The sequence below is a fragment of the Gigantopelta aegis genome, chromosome 7 (genome assembly GCF_016097555.1).
Source record: "Gigantopelta aegis isolate Gae_Host chromosome 7, Gae_host_genome, whole genome shotgun sequence".
In the NCBI taxonomy this organism is placed as follows: domain Eukaryota; kingdom Metazoa; phylum Mollusca; class Gastropoda; order Neomphalida; family Peltospiridae; genus Gigantopelta; species Gigantopelta aegis.
This window is the reverse complement of record NC_054705.1, coordinates 9,577,153-9,602,502: the sequence shown is the minus strand read 5'-3', so window position 1 is coordinate 9,602,502 and position 25,350 is coordinate 9,577,153. Positions and strand designations below refer to the sequence as shown.

The 25,350-nt window shown below is 36.7% G+C and overlaps 1 protein-coding gene across 1 annotated transcript in view; it reads left to right on the top strand.

Moving 5' to 3' along the window:
• The first annotated feature begins 2,080 nt into the window (after nucleotides 1–2,080).
• LOC121377238 (polyadenylate-binding protein 4-like) overlaps nucleotides 2,081–25,350 on the top strand; it is a 35,022-nt gene continuing 11,752 nt past the window's right edge. Inside the window, exons 1-5 of the mRNA XM_041505149.1 lie at nucleotides 2,081–2,555; nucleotides 8,760–8,953; nucleotides 14,193–14,308; nucleotides 18,067–18,226; nucleotides 19,924–19,998. Of these exons, the coding sequence (XP_041361083.1) occupies nucleotides 2,363–2,555; nucleotides 8,760–8,953; nucleotides 14,193–14,308; nucleotides 18,067–18,226; nucleotides 19,924–19,998 (738 nt within the window). The 5' untranslated portion in view covers nucleotides 2,081–2,362. The remainder of the gene's footprint in view (nucleotides 2,556–8,759; nucleotides 8,954–14,192; nucleotides 14,309–18,066; nucleotides 18,227–19,923; nucleotides 19,999–25,350) is intronic.

The window sequence follows — 25,350 nt, the reverse complement described above, 5'->3', positions numbered from 1 at the left end:
AATTGTGAGAGTATTATGAAAAGTATGAGGATCCACCTAATGAGGACTGAAAATGTCACAAGTGGTGCCATGAACAGTGTAGTGATAGCCAAGCTGCTGATACTCATATCTATGACTTTTGTCTGAATTAAATACACAATGTTATTGTGTCAAGATAGCATTGACTAGATTGGTAGCACCATCTTCGCAAATCAAGGTACCATTCCGTATCTCTAGCGTAGACATTTAACACATATTGGTATTATATATAGGTACATTTTGTATATGTTGGTATATCTGATATATTTCCATTATACATGTGTTTACTCTTTCGCTCTCTACATCTCTCTCTCTATACACACAAACACACACACACACAGAGAACAGAGAGAGAGAGAGAGAGAGAGAGAGAGAGAGAGAGAGAGAGAGAGAGAGAGAGACACACAGACACAGACACAGACACACACACACACACAGACATAGACACACACACACACACATACACAGACACACAGGCACACACGCAGACACAGACAGAGAGAGAGAGAGAGAGAGAGAGAGAGAGAGAGAGAGAGAGAGAGAGAGAGAGAGAGAGAGAGAGAGAGAGAGAGAGAGAGAGAGAGAGAGAGAGAGAGGAAAGTGGTGGGGGATCCCGAATTAAACGAAAATGATCTTATCTGAAAATTATCTTATCTGAATAACAACGTTTATGTATAAATTACATTCTATAACTATATAGTGTTCCAAACGAATCACTGTTGGCATTTTTATATGAATAATGGAAATACATGGTGACACGTTTTCAGGTCAGATAATTTTGCCTGAACTTCTCCAATGTTTTTGCCCGAAAGCGAACATTTGCTCCAGAAAATGGGGGAGGCAAGTTGTGGATAGCAATAGAGACTTCATTACGTTTATAAATAACGTTTGCATACTTCACAGACTGCTTTGAAAAAAGATGTGGTCGAGATATGGTCACTTTGCCCTAATTATGTAGGCCTACTGTAAATCGTATGGAGCATAATGCCTAACATCCTGACATGTGAAATACGAACAATTAGCTAAAATCCGAATAGTTTCAGCTCTCTATAACCAACATTCGTCATATCGGCGTCTAGCGAAGAATGATCGGAAGTGTGGCTAAACATTTAAATATGTCCGTTGTGGAATCGTAACAGTTGTGGCAGATGGACTAGATAAGTTTAAATTTTTTGTGTATTTTGTAATATATTATTAGGCCTATATTGTTTGACCAAAAATAGGGGGCGGGCCCCATTCGGGCCATTGGATCCCCGCCTGAATTCGCGCGTGTAACTTCATGTATCGGAACTAAAAAATGTAGAATAGTATTTTCATAATTATTGTATTCGTGGTTGTTTGGTTGTTTTCTTGTTGTTCTTTTTTCTTTCTTTCTTTCTTTCTTTCTTTTTTTTTTTTTTTCTTTTTTTTTTTGTGTCATTAGCCGAACGCAGTTTGGGGAGTCGATTGTACTTTCACTCGTAACATTTAGCCTACGCCTTCTTGAAAACAATTTACTAACTACGTTCAGCATATAAGTTCTGTCGCGAGCACGCGCTAACCACTCGACTGGTTCTCGTCATTTCATTTTAATTTTACATTAAGCGCCAATATATAGACTGCCTAAAATTCCATAACTTTTTCGTAGCGCACGCGAGAGTTGAACGTTCTTGGTAGGTGGCAGTTAATTATATTCATAAACCCTACGTCATGATCCTTGTTCAGTGACGGCGACCGATGCTAATGTTCGCCATCGATCTTGACTGGTCCCCGATGTGGTCATTTGGTTTAACACGAAGCGCATAAACCGGTCAGACGAACGTTTGCTTACTCGGTCTGGCTGAACACGATTTGTAGCATGCGTATTAATATTTACAAGTTAAGGAGTATTTTTAACAGAAAAATGGATTATTTATCTAGTTAGCCAACACAATACGTTTTAGTTATTTAATAATTAACTTTCTTACTGTTATATTGCAATGCGTTTTTATTAAAAACGTACAGCTATAAAATAATATGGAACTATTTGTTGTCGGCGCATATACATCCGTCAACTTTTATATAAATAAGAAAATATCCTTTCTGTTCGTCCCTCTTCTCAGGACAGCAAAAGTGGTAACGGAATTAGACACGTGGTGGTATAATTCCATTGTCACGCGTTAAGAGTTAACCATTAACATAAAAAAGAACATAAAAAATATAAAAATATAAAAAACCCAAAAAAATCTGAAAAACTTTAAAAAGAAAATAACAAAAAAAGTGTGGAACAACGGTGAAGTCGACAAGAGGGGAAAAAAATCCATCTATTGCGCCATATTTGTTGGATCATCAAAACAAGTGAATAAGTTAAACAACCATCATTACCATGAATCCAGCTGGCCCAAGTTACCCGATGGCGTCTCTGTACGTTGGTGATCTTCATCCAGATGTCACAGAAGCCATGTTGTTTGAAAAGTTTTCAACAGCAGGTCCTGTTCTGTCGATCCGCGTGTGTCGAGACATGATCACCAGGAGATCGCTTGGCTACGCCTATGTCAACTTTCAGCAGCCTGCTGATGGTTTGTATGATGACATTTTATAATTCACTTAATGAACTGAACACATAGTGACATTAAAAATTAAAGTGATAGATGAGAACTTGGATTTTAAAACCTAGTTAATTAAAATAAACCAATACATTGAGGAATTTTTTACGGAGAATTAAATTGGCGATCAAATTATAATTTCATTTTATTTTCCCCATATTGTAGTATGTCGGGCATTTGGAGTAGTCCGAGCATACATAGAAATGCCCTGCACTATTTGAGTAGTTAGTTCACTGATCCATTCCTACAGACTTTATTTCCCTCCCAGAAATAAAAAATAAAAATATTTTTAAATAGGTAGTATCCTCGTTTAATCTAAAACAGTACGACTAAGAGGAAATGGCTGGTGCGCATGCTCAATCATGTCAGGCTATCAATTTAACGACATTAATGTTTACCTTGTTCAATTTAGAAATAAAAAGGTAAGTACATACTCGCATGTTATCCCTGTTTCATCAAAAATTACACCAGGTGATAAGAAAACGTCATTTTAAAAGCATTATCGAAAACCGTACTATGACGTTATCAACGTAATGGCAACAACATAAAATCGGCTTTTCCCGCGAAAACAGTAACATGACAGTCACGTGACCTAAAAGCGGCTATCCGGAAATGATCCATCATTACTCATTTGGCAGTGTAAGCAGACATGTTTGGTTGTGTGGATTCCGTCGTGTACCTGTTGCTGTTTAGGGATGCATTTGCATTGCATTCATTAAGATTCCAGGGTGCAAATTAACTGTAAAGTAATAATACATTTCACTATGCATAAAACTTATTCTTACTTTTTCCCCCGCATTTTTAAGGAAATTTGTTTTAAATGTACTTCCTTAACAAGAAGTTCTTGTTGTATCAACGATCGAACATGTGCAGACATTACAAATTACCCAGAAGTAAAATAATACGGTTTTCAATTTTGTACGGTTTTCGACAATTGGCGATACTTTTGATGCTCATTTGTCAGATTTCTTTCATGCGATTCATAGGGAAGTAGGCTAATGTTGGGTCAACATATACTCAAAAGGATTATTGTACACAATAGGTTGGGAAAATGTGTTGGTAGTTGTTATTTGTACCGCAATTTCATTCCTGAAAATTTGTATGCCAAATAGCGATTACTTTGCGGAATGAACATGGCCATTACAGAATAAACCTCTATGTATGGAGGTTTATATAATGAACTACAGGTTGAATTTTTTTTTTTTAACCATTATCCCAAAGGAATAGTGAATTTAAAATAACACTATTCCGTCCAAAAATGTACTATCCCTTCAATTATTAATGTACCACTAGATTCCTGACTGCTACGTCGCCCTGTACAATATTGCGTAACAAACAATTGTTTATATACCAGTCTGCATTACTGCGTACTAGCTGGAATTACAAACGAACTCGCTCCAAAAATTAGTCTCGAACAAAGAGACATTTATTTTGTACCGGTACTCTTGAGTGCCTAATAAACATACAAGCCTTGAAATAAGCGGCTGGTCACGGTCATTGTCCGGTACAAATCTGTAACTTGTCAATAACAATGTTGATTGTGCCGGTCACCATGTCCGAAGCTCGCATTGTAGTAAAAGCGGCTGTTTTGGAGTCGAATACACTTAATGCACAGTTTTTTGTTTTTTTTTACGATTACGAATGAAAAAATACAAATGTGTACCAGTGGAATTCAAACTGGTTCGCGGGGCACTTGACAGTCCAACACGAAGTTCATCTACAGTCCGCGTACCTGTTTAGTAGGATTTTTTATAGTCTTGATTTTGCGGGAACTTACATTGTGAAAAGTGATGTCACGCATATTAGTAATTGACCTTTCATACTTAGCGTATACTTCCTGTGGCGTTTTCGTTTAAAGTTTGCAATTCAAATTGCCTCGTGGTTAACAATTAAAGGATGTTGAACAAAATAACTTCAGTCTTTGCTGTAAAAGAACAGACAGGCACCGATAATGACAAATCAACTGTCCCTGTTCCCAGTATCCGCGGCGGGCAGCCGCCGATTAAATCGTCCCCCAAAAAATCCCAAACGAATATCCTGTAGAGTAGTATCTTAAAATCTAGCACTGAACTAAAATGGTAAAAGGAGTATTTAGTTAAAACAAATGCCTCTTTGTGGCTACAGTTTGAAGAAAACACCAAAGGCGAGGTTACACTTATCACGTGCTCGCTCTGCAAAACATTTAAAAAAGAAATGCAGTATAATCACGATTTTTCGGACGCATGGATCAGAGAGTCCACAAATCTGCGTGTGTCAAATGCTAAAGATCACTCGGCAACCAAAAATATAGAATATTACCACAAACAAGACACTGATGACATTGAAAAAAATGGATGAGTCTGAGTCATATCATCATGAATCTGTGTTAGTGATAGAGACAACAGTTTCATGGGTTTCTTAAGCCCTAAACCGGCCGCGAGCGATTATTTTAGAAATCATTGACTTCCATTGCCGCATCCTAACTACGCGTGCGACGCGACAGATTTATATGTTATGTCGCACGCATGCGGTTAGGATACGGCAATGGAAATCCATGATTTCTAAAACAATAGCTCATGTAGCTCGCGGCTGGTTAAGATACAGCTTTACCAGAGGACACATATTAATGCATCATAGACTAGTAAGTATGTAACAATAATAAATGTCATCATTTGGTGACTATTGCCGTAATTGCTGCATTGGTTATTTAGTAATTAAATATATCAATTATTAAACAACACAAAACATAATTTATTTCATTTTTATTTACAATGTTTTGTGACAGGTACAATTTCTTTCATGTCGGGCACAAATTGATTGGTGCAGGACATTGTGTCAGGTACACTAAAATGTTTTATTTCAAGGTTTGAACATATGGGGCTGAATAAGCATAGGGGCTGGAACATTTTCTAAAATCAATTAAAAGTAGGGTGCGGAATTAGCATAGGGTGTGGAAATGAAAAACCCAAAACAATAAGAGTAGAGTGCGGAATTAGCATAGGGTCTTGAAATTTAGCTAAACTGTAAAAAATTACTAGTAATGAAAACAATTTGGTTTGACGTAAAAATAAATCTAAGTGTTTTAGGAATAACAAAAATATACTATTGTTGTGTGTACATGTAATTTAGAAAACAAGAGGCTCAGAAATAAATAAGTAGTAAATTCCATAGTATGAAAAAATGTGTTCACTATAAACATATGTTTCTATTATCTAACTGTTACAACTGTGTCACTGTCACACACAATTAATTAAAACTGTAAGTGTGTTTGTACATTTAAATGGAATTATGATAATTAATGTGAGGCGAGATTGCAGCTTTGAAAAAAAATCCAAAAGTTCCATGCAAGAAAACCAAAACAATCAGCGTGGATGACAGCTCGCTAGATTCATCTCCTATATTTAACACATGGTCAATTATAACAAAACGTAATTTCATCAACTTAATTTTTACCTGTATCATTCTTTATTTTTAAAGCATAGGTGGGGACACTTATGATGCCAGGGGCTGGCATGCATAAATCTCAGCTGAAGATTCACAAACAACTGTGGTCATCGGCCATGCCAGCTGTTAGTGAAACGTGCCGGAACTAGAACGCGGTTAGGGGATGTAACTGCCTAATTTTTCTCGCTAATTTCTAATAAACTCTGAAAGTGAAAATAAAAAGGTTGAGTGGAATTTGGAATTAAAATCAGTGGAATTTGTAATGTAAAAAAATATATATAAAAAGAGGAAAGAATTTAGATAAAGTTTGGGCCAGTGTACTTTATCTACTCTAGTATACATAGCTTAACAAAAAGTCATATTTACCTTTAAGAATTCGGTACCCCCGTCTTCAATGTTTGGTGAAAAGATGAAGTGTTGAAGTGTAATTGATTTATTTATATAAAGTGCTTGCATGAACTGTTGCATCGATTTACAGGTGAGCACTCGATCGAACGCATCCTAGGAATTTACCCAACCGAATAAAACCGAACCGAGCCGAGAGATAAAAACATTTTCCACAAATTTAATAAACGTAGGTGGTTTCTTCAGAGATGGCCGATAGCGACAGTAGTTTGTGAATCTTCAGCTGAGATTTATGCATGCCAGTCCCTGGCATCATGAATGTAGACCCAGTGATTTTCCATTTCAAAAAGCTATTTTCCGTTTCATGTTTTTGTAAATTCCGTTTCATTTCAGTTTCAGAATACAATATGTAGGCCTAATTAACAATTTAAATAACACAAGTTGTGACAAATTAATATAACAGGCAAACAACAGTTTACTTTTTAATTTTTCATAATTCTTGACAAAATATTAATTTTATAAGTTTTAAAAGATGAAAAAAATAATATACCTTTTGTCAAATATATCATGTCAAAAAAAATACCGTTGGGTCTGTTTTATTTAATTTGTACGAAACTAAAACAAGGGTCTGAAAATTTGTTGTTTAAATCAAAGTAGGCCTTCATATTAGTTGCGAAATATCAGAGCAACGGTTAGTTATAACAACTACATAAAGCATAATTGACCAACAATTGAGTGCACTGTTTTATTCAAAGTGGCTTAATGTTAACAAAATGTAAACATTTATTGTTCTCACCGCTTTGACAATCTAACGTCTGCAGTGTGAAGTATGTGCATGACACGCCAGAAATAAGTAAATATTGCAACGTTCAGCCAGACATTTTTTGCTATAAACGTTTGCAAACATATTTTGACTGGTTCCCGAAGTGGTAATTCAGTTTAATGTGTAGCGTAAAAAGGCGACAAACCGTTGGCTGAACTTATTCCTGAGAGAAAAAAAAAAACCTGTCTGCGCAGGCGCAACAGACTAAGCAGTAAACCAGTCCTAAGTTCAGCCAGAAAACGTTTCCGAAGTATTTGGTTCACAACGTGGCCATTTGGTTTACCATGAAGCGTATAATCCAGTCTAGCAGATGTTTTTCCGCTCGGTCTGGCAGAATGTAGCCCTGGTCGATACGACACTACGCGTTTCCCAATAGTACTGCACATGGGGCAATCGTCAATTTTAGTGTGGCAATTTAGTAAAATGGTATTAATTTTTTTAACTTCGCGGAAAATTGTAATTCCGTTTCACAATCGCAATCGCGGAAAATCACTGGGTCTATAAATGTGCTCTAGTGGTGTGGTTAAAACTGCTTTAACGGTTTTGTGGAAATATTCACTGTATAGTCCTTTGTGGAACTTAGTGTAACAGTGTCGCCCTCATTAATGATGAGGGCTTTTTAGGTTTGTTTCTGATAATGTTCCAGTTAGGAACATTAAATGAGGAAAAAGTTAATTTGTTTGAAATGAGGTCCAACACTGGTTTCATATATACATTTAAGCCATGAGCCCGAGTACCCTTGACGGTAAGAGCGTGACGGACATTTGGACAGTTATCAACACACTATAACGATTGGAAACCAGTCTATATAAATTCTGCGTAATCACTGACAGGGCTAGGTCTGCCATTCGCCAAATTTGCCTGTTGCTAATTTTATTTTAATTAGGCAAAAACAAATTGTGTAATATTCTACGTTTGATATCAAATACCTTTACCAGGGCTGCAGACAGTACTCGCCCGCTCTCCAAATGCAAGTAAAAATTCTGACTGACGAGTTAAACAATGAAACTACTAGCCCGGCGGTCTACCTGTCGTTTTGATTTGGTTTGCCACGTGATGATCACTGTGACTTACCAAATGTTCTTAATCATGTTTTATAAATATATCTCTCAGTATATAGTTTGAAGTGAAAATATATTATAATATTGTTAATAATATATTGTTCTATAGACTGGCGGACTAGTAGAAATTCTGGCGGGTTAAGAAAGTTTAGTTGGTTCTGGTCTGGCGGGCAAATTAAAATATTTTCCATATCTGCACCCGTTTACATTAATGATAATTTTTTAGTTCCTTGATTAAGGTTTTTTTCGCATATTAATCACTAACTTGATACACACACTACAGGAAGAAACCTATTCGCAAATATGTATTTAACCGGAACATTGTTGAAAGTAGGTGCTGTCAAGTTTCTTCCTGCAATGTGTGTATTGTTGATAGATATGTCACGTGTAATTATTTTGGTGGACATCGTTAAGCAAAACAAACTTTAAATACAAATTTGTGCTCAAGTAAATCAAGCTTACAAGTAAACACTATATGAACAGGTAGCACTATATATTGACATCCTTGGTTCTTTTCTTTTTCAGCTGAGCGAGCTTTGGATACAATGAACTTTGACACCATCAAAGGTCGACCAATCAGAATTATGTGGTCCCAGCGTGACCCGTCTCTCAGAAAGTCTGGCGTGGGAAATGTCTTCATCAAGAACTTGGATAAAAGCATCGACAACAAGGCTCTGTATGACACTTTTTCTGCCTTCGGAAACATCTTGTCTTGCAAGGTATTTATTTTCTTGTCTTCTCACCGAAGGCATCGAAGTCACTATCAGGGCATCGCAGGCCTCTGAAATTTGCGAGAACAATTGTTCCTTTCATGCAGTGGTTGCACACATTTAATTTTGTGTGAGCTATTTTTTGTTCACGCCATTTACTTGGATATATAGGGTTATGCAAAAAGGAAATGGGTTACCTGCATTTATTTCTGCGTAGACCGGCCTTGGTGGCGTCATGGTTAGGCCATCGGTCTACAGGCTGGTAGGTACTGGGTTCGGATCCCAGTCGAGGCATGAGATTTTTAATCCAGATACCGACTCCAAACCCTGAGTGAGTGCTCCACAAGGCTCAATGGGTAGGTGTAAACCACTTACACCGACCAGTGATCCATAACTGGTTCAACAAAGGCCATGGTTTGTGCTATCCTGCCTGTGGGAAGCACAAATAAAAGATCCCTTGCTGCTAATCGGAAAGAGTAGCCCATGAAGGGGCGACAGCGGGTTTCCTCTCAAAATCTGTGTGGTCCGTAACCATATGTCTGACGCCATATAACCGTAAATAAAATGTGTTGAGTGCGTCGTTAAATAAAACCTTTCTTTCTTTCTTTATTTCTGCGTAATCGATTAGTTGGTTGCACAGATTCTCAATTCTCAGAAGCCTGCTTTAGATCTCACTTATTTGGGCACAGTGGAGACTTGAATTCGTTTCCAAGTTCTGGAAGATCATATTAGTTCAGTTCAGTATTTTATTCCTCAAGCAAGGTCGGGTGGTATGAAACATTTCTCAGGTAAATTTGATCAATTGTTTGGGGCACTTACACAAATGTGATTATTTATTTATTTTTCACAAATGTTAAGTATGATTGCAATCACTTCAGTTTAATGAGATCAGCCCCAAGTTCAGCCAGCTTAACGTTCACGTACCATTTCATTGGTTCTTGACATGGCCATTTGGTTTACAGTGAAGTGCAATACTTAATGATAATAGCTGGTAGAGTTGCAGGGTTCCATCTTAATGATTGCCCCTGGTAACTAAAAATACCGACAGACAAGTTAAACCCCTGTCCCAGGTTGCCTGCCTGGCGACAAGAAAAAGAAGTCTAATAGGGTTGAACATTTTTATGAAAACTGGTCGTCAGCAGGGCTACCATATATCTTCGCCTGTAAGTCAATCTCGGCTGTAAGTCGAGTCCCTAATTTCAAGCCCTGAATTATTATTTTTTAATTGACCCGTTTATAAGTCGACCCATGAAAAAGAACTTATAAATATTGAAGTATTTCTTATTTTCAGCACATGAGAACAATAATGTACGATATTTGAACAAAAGAAAATTATTTTACAAACTGGATTTCCCATTTTGTACGAAATATTCCCTCAGTAGGTAGTGAAAGCTGTTTGACTGTTACCATATGGCACTGTGCAGCATGGTTTTGTGCACTGACAACAACTTTATTTATAAACATTGACAACAGATCACTACGATAAAACTGAAAGTATCATCAGTTAATCACGTTTTGCTGCCATATTAATATATTTAAGGAGGATAACTGGAAAGTACACTGGTTTTTGTACCAAATGACATGTCCCTGCTACTCATGTGAACTGCAGAGACCAGTCTAAGCTATTTTAAGGGAAAGCTCAGTAATATTCATGAAGCAGATCATCAAAAAAAATTTGTTTGCACAACGATTAATGCCAGTGACCAGATTTCAAAATAAACTGGCAACAGGTACTCTCGAGTGCCAAATAAACGTACACCTACGTTTATTAAATTTGTGAAAAAATGTTAGTGTCTACGCTTATTTCGCACCCTACGTTTAATTACATCTAAAACAAATGTAACCCCTTACGCTAATTAGGCCAAACAAAAAAATAGGTGTTTCCAGTCGACCGACCGTACCTAGTTTTTACCCCCCCCCCCCACCCTAATTTTTTTTCTCAAAAAATGAAAAAAAATGAAAATTAAAAAAAAACAAGTGAAAATAAAAGAGGACAACATTACCAAACAAGAGTATTTCCTTCCTTGCACATTGTTTACGTACTATTATACGATACATTTTGCACATGTAATTCCCTTCCAAAAAACATCGAGAAATTATGGAAAAGCTTTTGTAATAGAGTTCCTTCCCCTGATTAGCTACCATCGAACAGCTTGGTCGGTCACGGAAGTAACCGAATGTACGAACATAGCCTTGGTACAGGTTATTTCGATTAAATATAATCGTATCAATTCAGCTTAATTCTCGTCTTCACTTAAATCAACAGGTCTTATTATTAATGCATCTCAAATGTTTGCATAAAGTATTTAAATTAAGAACAACGAAATTAATACAAATGTCCCATTAATTTAAGGAAATACACAAACAGTGCATACCAATACTACTACTTCAACAACGACAACAACAATAATGATAATGATGATAAATAATAATAATAATAATAATTATTATTATTATGATAGTATTCAATTTAAAAAAAAAAAAAAACCTACCTACCTACCCACCCTAATTTTTGGGGGGATGCAATCGGAAACACACCTATTTTTTTTTTTGGCCTTACAACTCTTAATTTACTATTAGGGGTACCGATTTTCCGCGATCATGGAATCAGGATGGAATTGCGGAATTGCAAATCTTAAACGGAATTTACAATTTTCCACGAGTTGTCAAATAAAATGCCAACTTTTGTGGTCAAATAATACATTGGTTTATTTATTACTATACATACATTGTTTTTCTGGACCGGCACCTCGGTGGCGTCGTGGCAAGCCATCGGTCTGCAGGCTGGTAGGTAAAATAAAACAAACTTTACTTTTTGTTTTTCTGCTTAATTGATCATTTCAACCATTAAGGCACAACAAAGTATGTTACTCTACGACAAAATGTAAACACGTTTCCGAACATTGTTGCCGCCATTTTGTTTTTATCGTTCGGTTTTATTCGGTTGGGTAAATTCCTAGGATGCGTTCGATTGAGTGCTCGCCTGTAAATCGATGCAACAGTTCATGCAATCACTTTATATAAATTAATCAATTACACTTCAACACTTCATCTTTTCACCAAACATTGAAGACGGGGTTACCGAATTCTTAAGGGTAAATATGACCGTTTTTAAGCTATGTATACTAGAGTAGATAAAGTACAGTTCCTTTAGGATAAGGGGAACTGGCCCAAACTTATCTACATTTTTTCCTCTCTTTATATATATTTTTTTACATTACAAATTCCACTCATTTTAATTACAAATTCCACTCAACCTTTTTATTTTCACTTGCAAATAGAGTTTATTACAAATTAGCGTGAAAAATTAGGCAGAGTTACATCCCCGTAACCGCGTTCCGCTAACAGCTGGCATGGCCGATGACCACAGTTGTTTGTGAATCCCCTGGCATCATAAGTGTCCCCACCTATGCTTTAAAAATAAAGAATGATACAGGTAAAAATTAACTTTTACGTTGATGAAATTACGTTTTGTTATAATTGACCATGTATTAAATATAGAAGATGAATCTAGCGAGCTGTCATCCACGCTGATTGTTTTGATTTTCTTGCATGGAACTTTTGGATTTTTTTTTCAAAGCTGCAATCTCGCCTCACATTAATTATCATAATTTCATTTAAACGTACAAACACTTACAGTTTTAATTGTGTGTGACAGTAACACAGTTGTAAGGTAATAGAAACATATGTTTATAGTGAATACATTTTTTCATACTATATGGAATTTACTACAAGTTATTTATTTCTGAGCCGCTTGTTTTCTAAATTACATGTACACACAACAATAGTATATTTTTGTTATTTCCAAAACACTTATTTTTATTTTTACGTCAAACCAAATTGTTTTCATTACTAGTAAATTTTTACAATTTAGCTAAATTTCCAGACCCTATGCTAATTCCACACTCTACTCTTATTGTTGTTTTTTTTAATTGATTTTAGAAAATGTTCCAGACGTTATGCTTATTCAGCTTACTGGCCCTTCTCAATTTCAAATAGCCCTTTAATTTAATTGCACGGTCAAAGTCAAAACTAGAATGTTCTTTCTTCGAAAATCACCAAATATTGGGATATGAATTGTAGTTCATTTTTTCTGGTCCAAAAGCCACTGTTATTGGGAATAATGAACATAAATACTGGCCAGCTGGCCAGATACCTGTACAAAAACATTGGAAAAACATTTGGCGTTTTATTCCCGCAGTGACAGAACCATCAAAATAACGAGAGAAAAGTGCGAGATAGGAAGAAAAGAGGGTCTGAAAGTTTTTATACTAATTGTGTATTGGCCAACCTTGGCTGCGTTACCGAGGACGGGAAAATGTACTGTGACTTTTGCTGCAAACAGCACATGTCATTCAAACACCATGCCCCAAGTGCTTTATATTTACAACTGATTTTGATACATAGATGATTGTGCATGTATACATCTGCCACTTGAAAAATGACCTGCAATTTTTTCGTAATTTTCACAAGTGAATTTTTATTTCACCTGCTAGGCTAGAAAATGGACTGCTTTTCTGGGTTTTTTTTTTTAGGTTTTTTTTATTTGCAGGCTGTTATTTTGAGTCTTGTAATAGTTGCCTCCATGGCCATTTTTGCCTATTTCCATGCCTGAAGTAGCCTATATGGTGCAAACATGTCATGTCGTGGTGAAAACAATACGTTGGTTGGATGCCAAATAGCAACAATGCCTGATGTATAGAGAATAACTAGTTAATGACATCAGATATCACCTTTATCTTGATGGTAAGAATGAGAATTTCTCATTTGCACTGAACAAGATAAAGCCGGTATTATCATTAACTAGTCCTGCAGACCATAAACATATTGTGGGGAAAGCTATTATTTTTGTTTTTACAGCCAGTTTATACAATGACCTAGAAAACTATTTTGAAATGTAGCTATGCCTATGATGTCACCCGAGTGACATCGAAAGTCATATTATGCTACTATATGTTTGACTTTGCTTTATCTGTCGGTAGAAACAGTGGTTGCAGAATTTTTTTTGGGGGTATGATGCTATGGTATTGAATGCAACCACAGTCGACAGGGGGGTATTGGGGCCTCCCCCAAAAAGAAAATTGATTAAGTTTAGGGTCAGGGTTAAGAAAATCAAACAGTAATGATAAGAATAATCAATTTTGTCAAAAGGTTAACTTAAAAAAATCCCTGCAAAAATATTTGGATATGGTGCCATTCCCATTTTTCCCTCTGGCAGAAACCCTGATGTATAATTCTTTTATTTCAGATTGCATCTGATGAGAATGGATCTAAAGGCTACGGTTTTGTCCATTTTGAAACGGAAGAGGCTGCCAAGCAGGCTATAGAGAAAGTCAACGGCATGTTGCTCAACGGCAAAAAAGTGTACGTAATTCTTGTGGTAGAATACTACAGAACACGGCAGGGGTTTCCCTAGAGCGATAAGCCGACACGGCCCGTGCTCCCTTAGCCAGCCAAGTAAGCGCCTTCATGTCTGGTAAGCGCCTTAACTGCAGGACCGTGTCGGCTTAATTTGTAACATGTACACACCGTTTTAATTGTCGGCGGGCTTGTGCTGGCCACGTGGTACAGGTGATCGGCTACTACTAATCCGCCAGATAACTGCTTGTTGTAATAATGTCTGTATGCTTGGGAATTACGCATCAAGACAAATCAAAGAAAATACCGTAGTAACCTATTAATTGAATGAACATCTTTGAAGGTGAAATTCTTGAGTAAAACATGTCACCATTAATCCTGGTATATATTTACCATATCGAAACCGTAACTACGTTGTTATTTGCTAAAATGAACGGTCACGGATCGATCAAAAAAATGGCCATTTTCTATCTTCTGATGTGAACAAACGGTTACATAATCTATTCGACACCTCAAACATAATAATACCAAATATTCAATTAGCATAATAGCGATCTCGCGACCGGTAACGAGAAACAGTGTTATCCAGAATACAGCGTATGCCTTATGATGTTTGCTAATTTTAATAATCAAGGTTATTAATTTTAACGGCATGCATTCGACATGTATGACAGCAATGTGACGGCGATTCAATGTCTGGAAGATATGTAACTTGCTATTTTAATTTTGTAAAGTCTTTGAACCAAAGTAATAAAAACAAACCGACAATGCATGTCAATTTGAATACACATGCCAGTTCAGGGCCGAACGACATGTCGGCTATCCCAAGGGCTGAATTCAGCCAGACCGAGCGGAAACAAAACGTTCGCTACACTGTTTTGTGCGCTTCACGTTAAACCAAATGGACACGACGGACACCAATAAAGTAGTTCGCGAACGTTAGGAAGAACGTTCGTTGGCTGAACTGAGGAAAGCTCTCGGCGTAATATACGTCACGCTCTTCAGAGTCAGCTGACACCCACGTGTCAAGAGATATCGTTGCGGACATGAACAATATGATTACACAGGAGTAAATCTTGATGTAAATGTGTAGAAAAACAATAGTTGTTTGCATCAATGAATACCTAACTGCAGTTTCGTTATTTCCTTTGTCTTTGTTAATTTTGTACCTATGGTCGACAGCACGCACTGAGATCGCGATCGCGGGAAATGTACATGCAGTATTTATACAAATTGCAGTTAAACGTAGGCCCCTACACTGAATTAGTTTACAATAATCATATTTGTTAGATAATGCTAGATATATATTTGTTAAACTGTGAGATGACGTTTAATAAGTTAGCTGGATTTTTTTTAAAAAGTAAAATTTTATTTTATTAAAGTTTTGGGGGTTTTTTTGGATTTTTTTTTATAAATGGAATATACTGTGAAGTCAGCATTCTTAGCTTAGGTATTTTACAAGCAGAAATCACAACAAGCATTTAACACGACGCTGAAATCAACAACAACAACATGACGCAAATTATGAAGTTGTTGGGGGTGGGGAATTGATGGGGTTTTTAGAAAAAAGTTTCCCCCCACAACCCCACAACCCCCCCCCCCCCCACACACACACACACACACACACACAAAAACAACCCCAACATGATTTGATGGATTGAAGGCAAACACGTAACTGTTTTCAACCTACTATCCCACTTCTTTTGGCTTGATTTTTGTGTTATAATGATGCTAAATATGTAAGCGCCTTAAAAAAATCCTGGGGAAAGGCCTGCACGGCTCATGATTCACTACTGGCAGGCAGTCAATGCTGCTGAACACAACAAATTTAAAACAAAGGTTTTTCTATATAAACCAGATTAACAACGTTGTTTAGGTAGGTTAACAACATTGTTTATCTAATACTACAGACCAAGGATCATAATTCACTACCGTCAGGCAGTCAATGCTGCTGAACAGAATTCAAAACAAATGTTTTTTGTTATAAACCAGATTAACAATGTTGTTTAGGTAGGTTAACAACATTGTTTATCTAATGCTACAGAACACTGCTCATAATTCACTACCGTCAGGCAGTCAATGCTGCTGAACACAGACAATTTAAAACCAATGTTTTTTGTTATAAACCAGGTTAACAATGTTGTTTATCTAATACTACAGATCAAGGATCATAATTCACTACCGTCAGGCAGTCAATGCTTGTCAAACCAATGTTTTTTGTTATAAACCAGGTTAACAATGTTGTTTATCTAATACTACAGATCAAGGATCATAATTCACTACCGTCAGGCAGTCAATGCTTGTCAAACCAATGTTTTTTGTTATAAACCAGGTTAACAATGTTGTTTATCTAATACTACAGATCAAGGATCATAATTCACTACCGTCAGGCAGTCAATGCTTGTCAAACCAATGTTTTTTGTTATAAACCAGGTTAACAATGTTGTTTATCTAATACTACAGATCAAGGATCATAATTCACTACCGTCAGGCAGTCAATGCTTGTCAAACCAATGTTTTTTGTTATAAACCAGGTTAACAATGTTGTTTATCTAAAACCAGGTTAGGCACAATGTTGTGTTATCTAATACTACAGATCAAGGATCATAATTCACTGTGGGCAGAATGTTTTTTGTTATGTTAACAATGTTGTTTATCTAATACCAGTCAAGGATTAAAATTCACTATAGGCGAGTTGTCAAACCAATGTTTTTTGTTATAAACCAGGTTAACAATCGATCATAATTCACACCAGGTTAACAATACAGATCAAGGATCATAATTCACTGTGGGCAGAGTGTTAAACCAGAATCACTCGCCATAAATAAATAAAAGGTTAGGCATGTTGTTTATCTGGCTCCGATCATAATTCACTGTGGAGAAGTTTTTGTTATAAACCAGGTTAACTGGTACGTCTACAAAATTGTCTATGTTGTTTATCTAATACTACAGATCAAGGATCATTTCACCGAAGTTTTTTGTTTAGGTCAAACTAATACTACAGATCAAGGACAGAAGTTATAACAGGTTAACTGCATACAGATCAAGATCTACTGTGCAGAAGTTTTTGTTTAAACCAGGTTAACAATGTTTTTATCTAATTTCAAGGATCATAATTAAAAGGACCTTCCTGTCAGCATAATTCAGTGAGCTATAAACCAGGTTAACATGTTGATTTTTGTCATAAACTGTGGGGAAATAAAATCTACTAATACCATCAAGGATTAATTCACTGTGCGTTATAAACCGTTTGTTACAGATGTAAACTTAAACGTTAACAATGTTGATCTTTACAGATCAAGGACATAATTCACTTGTCAGATTGAAATTAAGTGCGCTGTACTAAGGCGAGTGAAGAATCACTCGCCAGGCCTGCGCACAAAATTGTCTATTCAACAAGTATTTCCCGAATCCCAGTTTAACGAGCATAGAAGCTACTTGTGGGACCTTCCCCTGGCTATGAAAAATCCTGGTAAATAATAAATGCGCCTCTGGCTTGTAATTAAGTGCGCTGTACGAGCGTGATCACACCTGCGCACCTTAATTTTCCCAATCCCATAGTTGTGGGACCCTGGCAAAAAATCCTGTATAATAAATCTCTGGCTAAGTATGGTGACCTCCCTTCCTCCCTCCCCCCTCCCAAATAGTGTTGCTAGTCCAGACAGTATTAGACCAATTGATCAGTTTAAAAGGTTGCAGAGGTGATGTTAAACCAATTATCCTTTCTTTTTGGCTATTTTAAAAATATATATGTATATATACAGGTATGTGGGCAAGTTCATCCCGAGGAAGGAGCGTATTGCACTGATGGGCGACAAGATGAAACGTTTCAACAACGTCTACATCAAGAACTTTGGTGATGACTTGTCAGACGAGAGGTTGAGGGAAATCTTTGAGCCGTATGGAAAGATCATAAGCGCAAAGGTTTGTCTTTTGTACACCGTTCTTCTGTCTGTAGGCCTCTGAACGATCCAGAGGTTTGTCTCTTGTACACCATTCTTCTTTCTATAGACCTCAGAAATTGCAAATTGTGGAATTGTACATTGTTTTTTTTTTTGGTCGACAAACCTTTGAAAATTGTGTGGGATGTAGCCCAGTGGTAAAGCGTTGGTGCACCCATTGGGATATTTCTTGTTCCAGCCAGTGTGCCGTGATTGGTATATCAAAGACTGTTATGCGCTGTCCTGTCTGGTGTGGTGTATAAAAAAGATCCTTGATACTAATGGGAAAATGTAGCGGGTTTCCTCTTTAAGACTATATGTCAAAATTACGAAATATTTGACATCCTATAGCTGATGATAATAAATCAATGTGCTCAAATGACAGGGCTGGCACTCGCACTCGACGTAACTAATTTATATTGCATCTCTCTTCACCATTGCAAAAGAGAAGCTTCCTGAATTGGGCTGCTTCTCTATTCTAGGGTTGATATTTCTAAAAGCAAAAAAAAGCAATTTTAACACATGATTTTTAATAATAAAAGGAAAAAGAAGCCTAAAGCTGTGTCCTAACCGGACGCGAGTGATTTTTTTTTAGAAACCATTGATTTCAATTATTGCATCCTAACCACATGCATATGGCACGACAGATTCATGTAGTTGAGCGTAAGACACAATACTGATAGGAATTGTTTCTATTTTATGTCGCGCGACGCGAGAGACAAACATATGAACTAATCGAATAACTTTTACTTAGTGGTTTCAACTGTTGATAACAATTTTAAAAAGAAGACTGTCGTTATGGTCACGTTAGTTTGGATAGCAATATTGTCATGTCGCACACGTCCGGTTAGGATACAGCTTTCAGGGTACGGTAATAAGCCCAATACAGATCATAAGTGCTTCTATTAGGTGGTTATGGGTTTGAAATCTTTTTGATATATTCACTGCAATTCATGTACTGTGACAAATTTTAAACAGCAATTCTTTTACTATACTCTTTATTTATAAAATCTGAATTAAAGGGACATTCGTGAGTTTGCTGCAATGTTTTAAGATGTTATCGAGTAATAAAATATTTCTACGATTAAACTTGCATATTAAATATATTTTCTTGTTTAGAATATTAGTGGCTGTATATTAAACGGGTTTCAGATCGTTCTAATATTTGTACTAGGATAATTTTCATTTTGTTTCCTAAAAAATATTTCTTCGTACGTACAAAGTTATTTGAAGACAAAATCCAGTTTGGGCTTCTTACAAATATTAAGACAACCAGAAACACATTGAATATACAGGCACTGATATTCTAAACAAGAAAATATATTTAATATGTAAGTTTAATCGTAGAAATATTTTATTAGTCAGAAACATCTTACAATGCAGCAAACTCAGGAATTTCCAAAATTATAGGGTATGATTTTACCCTTCATACCCCCTTGCCTGTATTGGGAATGAATGCGTAGTTAAGTGTCATCTGCCAATGTCTGACTACAACTTGGCAAAACGTTTTTTTTTTCTGGATTTAACTTGACCGCACTATAAAGTGGACCTTTACACCTTTAATGGTTAGTGCAGCATTTGATTGTGTGCCAATTCTCGGTCTTAAACGTAATAACATATAATAACGGAATAACATGCTTGTCATATGTGATTGTTTCATGACCCATGTTTATTTTTCAGGTCATGTTTGATGATGTTGGAAAGTCAAAAGGATTTGGTTTTGTCAGTTTTGATGACACGGAAGCAGCCGAGAGGGTCAGTATTATATTAGTGGTGCAAACTGCCTTGTGGTGGGCCAATTTATAAATACCTTATGGTTTCATTATTGCCACTGAATATTTGACGTCCAATAGCCAATGTATTTTTGTGCTGGGGTGTCACAGGGAAAATTTTTTTCAGAATCGCATTGCAACGCGTCTCGCTACACAATTTTAAAACATTAAACAGTAGTTGCTAATCAATTTTCAATTGACTAGAAATATTGCTAATCATGATTTTGGAAACAAAATGTTACTTGGTGTCATTAAACATTCATTCCTTTTTGTTATATGCAGATTTTTTTATCCCTCAGGGTCGATTTGATGAGAAATTTTTGTGGTAGGTGGGTGAGGTATAACATGAATTCTAACATTTAGCATTTGTGTGATATTTGTTGGATCAGATTTAGCTCTGTCAGTAGAGGACTCATTTAGGTGCTTGCATCGAAACGCCTTGGTGATCCCATTCTCTGATTGGGTGTTTTTTCCTTCCCAACCAGGGGTGGGACGTAGCCCAGTGGTACAGCACTCGCTTGATGTGCGGTTGGTCTGGGATCAATCCCTGTCGGTGGGCCCATTGGCCTATTTCTTGTTCCAGCCAGTGCACCACGACTGATATATCAAAGGCTGTGCTATGTACCACCCTGTCTGTGGGATGGTGCATATAAAAGATCCCTTGCTGCTGATCGAAAAGAATAGCCCATGAAGTGGCGACAGTGGGTTTCCTCTATATCTGTGTGGTCATTATCCCATATATTCTGACACAATATTTATAAGTGTAAATAAAATGTGTTGAGTGTGTCGTTAAATAAAACATTTCATTCCTTCCCAATCAGTGAACAAAAATGTCCTTAGTTAATTTTAATATTCTATGGCCATTACAAACATTGAATTTGAATCTGCATTTTGAAGATAGTTTTTGTTAACATAGATGATGGCAAGATCAGGGCAACTTTGTAAAGAAATTCTTTCCAACATTTTTTTCTAAAATATATCTTTACTCCTATGGTTTTAACTTTGTTAGTCATCTTACAAAAAATTGGGAATTTTCAATTTTCATTTCAAAAGCAATTTAATAAGCTACACTAGAATTTAAAAGTAATTCTATACCTATTATACTTGTATTTATTCAAATAAATATAATATATCTATTTTGTGTTATGAATTGTATTGTATGAGGGAAGGGGTCAAGTGTTTAAAAAAAAAATCTTACGTATAATAATAAAAAAAAAATGGAATTAACATTCAAATTGAGAATTTTTATAGTCTAAAATTGGCAATGAAAATGACATAGCCTTTGAGAATGGTGGGGAATGATGCTAACTAGGTATCGGTCTAGAAGCCTGGATGATAAAATAAAACCCTTTGGACGTAGTAAGACATTCAAATTGAGAAGCCTGGATGATAAAATGAAACCCTTTGCACGTAGTAAGTCATTCAAATTGAGAAGCCTGGATGATAAAATGAAACCCTTTGGACGTAGTAAGTCATTCAAATTGAGAAGCCTGGATGATAAAATAAAACCCTTTGGACGTAGTAAGACAGATCAAACTATCATAATCGATTTGAGAACTTTATGCTTTTGTTATTCTGGGGGTGGGACTTAGCCCAGTGGTAAAGCGTTCGCTTGATGTGCGGTCAGTCTAGGATCGATCCCCGTCTTGTGGACCCATTGGGCTATTTCTCGTTCCTGCTAATGCTCCACAACTGGTGTAACAAAGGCTGTGGTATGTACTATCCTGTGTGGGATGTTGCATATAAAAGAGTAGCCCATGAAGTGGCGACAGCAGGTTTCCTCTCTCAATATCTGTGTGGTCCTTAACCATATTCCCGATGCCATATAACTGTAAATAAAATGTGTTGAGTGCGTTGTTAAATAAAACATTTCTATGTTATTCTGCTTGATTTTCAAGAGCCTTGTTCGTGATGATCTCTATTAGGCTAGAGTTTCTGATCATTTACCTTCGGGGACATGGTATGAGAAGTCTTTTTCTTGTCTGAAACAAGGTTTTATCAAGCAGCATGATAGATGGCCATGGAAGGATTATTTTACTAATTAATATTTTCTTTGGTGTATAAAATAAAGGGCTTATTTAGCATGTTAACTTGTGTTGTCTTTTAAGCAGTTGTATTAAGTATTTGATTTTTAGGTTTTCAGCTCTATTTTTAGTAATTTCGAGGTAACGATCTGTTCAAAGTATTTATTGCTCAAAACGGATGTCTCATTAATATACAGGGATGTGAGAGCTACGCGGAAACGCGTAAATGCACTTTTCCATTTTGTATTTAAAAAAACACCCCCATAAACATGATGTTCAATAACTGTTGACCACACAAAGTTCATTTGCATATTTTCACAGTTTCAAGTTTGTGATGTATGCCTTATATATTATAAATTTTTGGTAGTTCCAGGGGTTGAAACGGCAATTTTCCTTATGGGGCCCCTGAGTGGCCCCTGGACCCCGGCCACAGTAAGCTTTTTTGTTCCAGCCCCTCTCACATCCCTGAATGTGAGTGCTCTGCAAGGCTCAATGGTTAGGTGTAAACCACTTGCACCGATCAGTGATCCATAACTGGTTCAACAAAGGCCATGGTTTGTGCTGTCCTGCCTGTGGGAAGCGCAAATAAAAGACCCCTTGCTGCTAATCAGAAAGAGTAGCCCATGTAGTGGTGACAGCGGGTTTCCTCTCAAAATCTGTGTGGTCCTTAGCCATATGTCCGACGCCATATAACCGTAAATAAAATGTGTTGAGTGTGTCGTTAAATAAAACATTTCCTTCCATAGCCAGTTTCATCATTGTGTACTGATTGTAATGCAATGTTGAAAGAAAGTCACATTGGCTTTGAGTATCAGTATTAATACCAACTTTTTCTTTCCATCTTATTTTTCATAGTATGTGCAGGGCTTCTAGATTATGGTAGCCCCACTCCCATGGCCATTGATATTCAATGTTGGGCTAGTAAATAACTACTATCGCCATGCCCGATGTCTAGTGGGAAAAAGTTGTCAAATATTGCATTTAAGTCTTATTTTGAACATTTGAATATCTTGCCCCCCCCAACCCAAACCCCAATGTTAGTGTTTTTAAGGTCTATCTCCATCTTTAGGTGACATAATGATATGTGTTACTTTTAGTAAAATTGTATTAACTTAAAATTAAAGTAGGGCTAGTGAATTTTTAATTGTGGCTAGTGAATTCTTAAAATCACTGATCCCATGGCTAGTAGATTTTGTAAAAATTCTAGAAGCCCTGATTTGAGATACATCCAGAAAACTAATTTTCAGGAGCAGTAGTATAGATCATACGTTGTATTTGTTTGTCTCAAGTCGTTTCACATTGCTGTTGAAACTTCTATGATGATTTTTAGTTTACATATTTTACGTGCATGGTTACATATAACTCTTGAGTGAGCAAAACGTTTTCTCAAATTATTCTGTGAAGCTTAAATAATAGTAGTTGTCATCAATTGGTGCAAACCAGGGGCGGGACATAACCCAGTGGTACAGCACTCGCTTGATGCGCCATCGGTGTGGGATCGATCCCTGTTGGTGGGCCCATTGGGCTATTTCTCATTCTAGACAGTGCACCACGACTGGTATATCAAAGGCCGTCTGTGGGAAAGTGCATATAAAAGATCCCATGCTGCATTAGGAAATACATAGCGGGTTTCCTCCGACTACAATTCAGAATTAACAATGTTTGACATCCAGTAGCCGATTAATTAATCAATGTGCTCTAGTGGTGGTTTTAAATTAAACAAACGTTGGTACAAAAAAATAATAATTGAGGATAAAATTCCAACCGATTTTCCAACAATAACCGACACATTGGCCGTTTTACAATTTACGTCAATTAGTATTGAAACCCAACACAATTGCAGAACTCTTTGGTGTGGATGAACTTTAAAAAACCTAACCTCATTAATGATGACCATTTCTTAGGCTAGAGTTTCTGATAATGTGCCTTCTGGCACATTGAATGAGAAAAATGTTAAGTCTGAAATGAGGCCCATAAATGGTATTTTTGTTATACAGTGAAGTTTGTATCGTTGAAAATCTCCCTGGCTGATATTATATGTTTTCGGGATGATGAATAACATTTACTGGTGCTTCACGATACTTTGTCTGATTGTCTGAATCGTCTGGATAAGTTTCCAGTTGCTTCATCGGGGGTGAAGTTGGCATAATTTCAGTATAGTAGAGTTTTTAAGTTCAACTTGAAAATAATTTCCTCCATAAGACTTCTTCTGTTGGCACATTTGACATGACAAGGAGTCGAGATGTAGCACCAGTGGTAAAGTGCTTGTTTGATGCACGGTCGGTTTGCGATCGATCCCCGTCAGTGGGCCCATTAGGCTATTTCTTGCTCCAGCCAGTGCACCATGACTGGTATATCAAAGGCCGTGGTATGTGCTATCCTGTCTATGAGATGATACATATAAAAGAACCCTTACTGCTAATCGAAAAAAGTAGCCCATGAAGTGGCCACAGCGAGTTTCCTCTCACTATCTGTGTGGGCCTTGCCCATATAACCATAAATAAAATGTGTTGAGTGCGTCATTAAAAAAATAATAATAAAAATGACACGACAAAAATAGTTGTACTTAAGACCACTCTCTTTAATTGTGATAACATTAGCAATCACATGCAAATTCGTGTAATAAATTAATACATCTGCTGCTCTCCGAAAACATTTCAAGCGAGTTGGGAGGCAAGTATCCCAGTGATAAAGCATTTGACAGGTGCACAGTCAGTGTAGGATTGTTCCCTGTCGGTGGGCTCATTGGGCTTTTTCTCATTCCAGTCAGTGCACTACAGCTGGTATATCTGAAGTATGTGGTATGTGCTATCCTTTCTGTGATGTAGAAGATCCTTTGCTACTAATAAAAAAAATGTTGTGGGTTTCCTGTATATATTTTGTAATTACCAAATGTTTGACATGCAATAGGTGATTAATAAATCGTTGTGCTCTAGTGGTGTTGTTGCCTAAAGTAAACCTATTAGAAACCTAACCTCATTAATGATGACAATTTCTTAGGCTAGAGTTTCTGATAATGTGCCATCTGGCACATTGAATGAGAAAAATGTTAAGTCTGAGATGAGGTCCATGGTAACTTTACCATAGATTTGTTTTTAAAGGGTGCGAGCATGTCTCTTGAGTGCATCCCTAAATTCAGTTAGGCAGGTGTCAGATATTGCAACTCTCCTTTGATTAAACTGGACACACACCCCAACACTGAATATTTTGAGGAGTGACTGTGTGTTTTTTCATAAATATTGAATATTGAATAAAGGGACCGAGAAGTAGCCCAGTGGTAAAACGCTCACTTGTTGCCAGGTTGGTCTAGG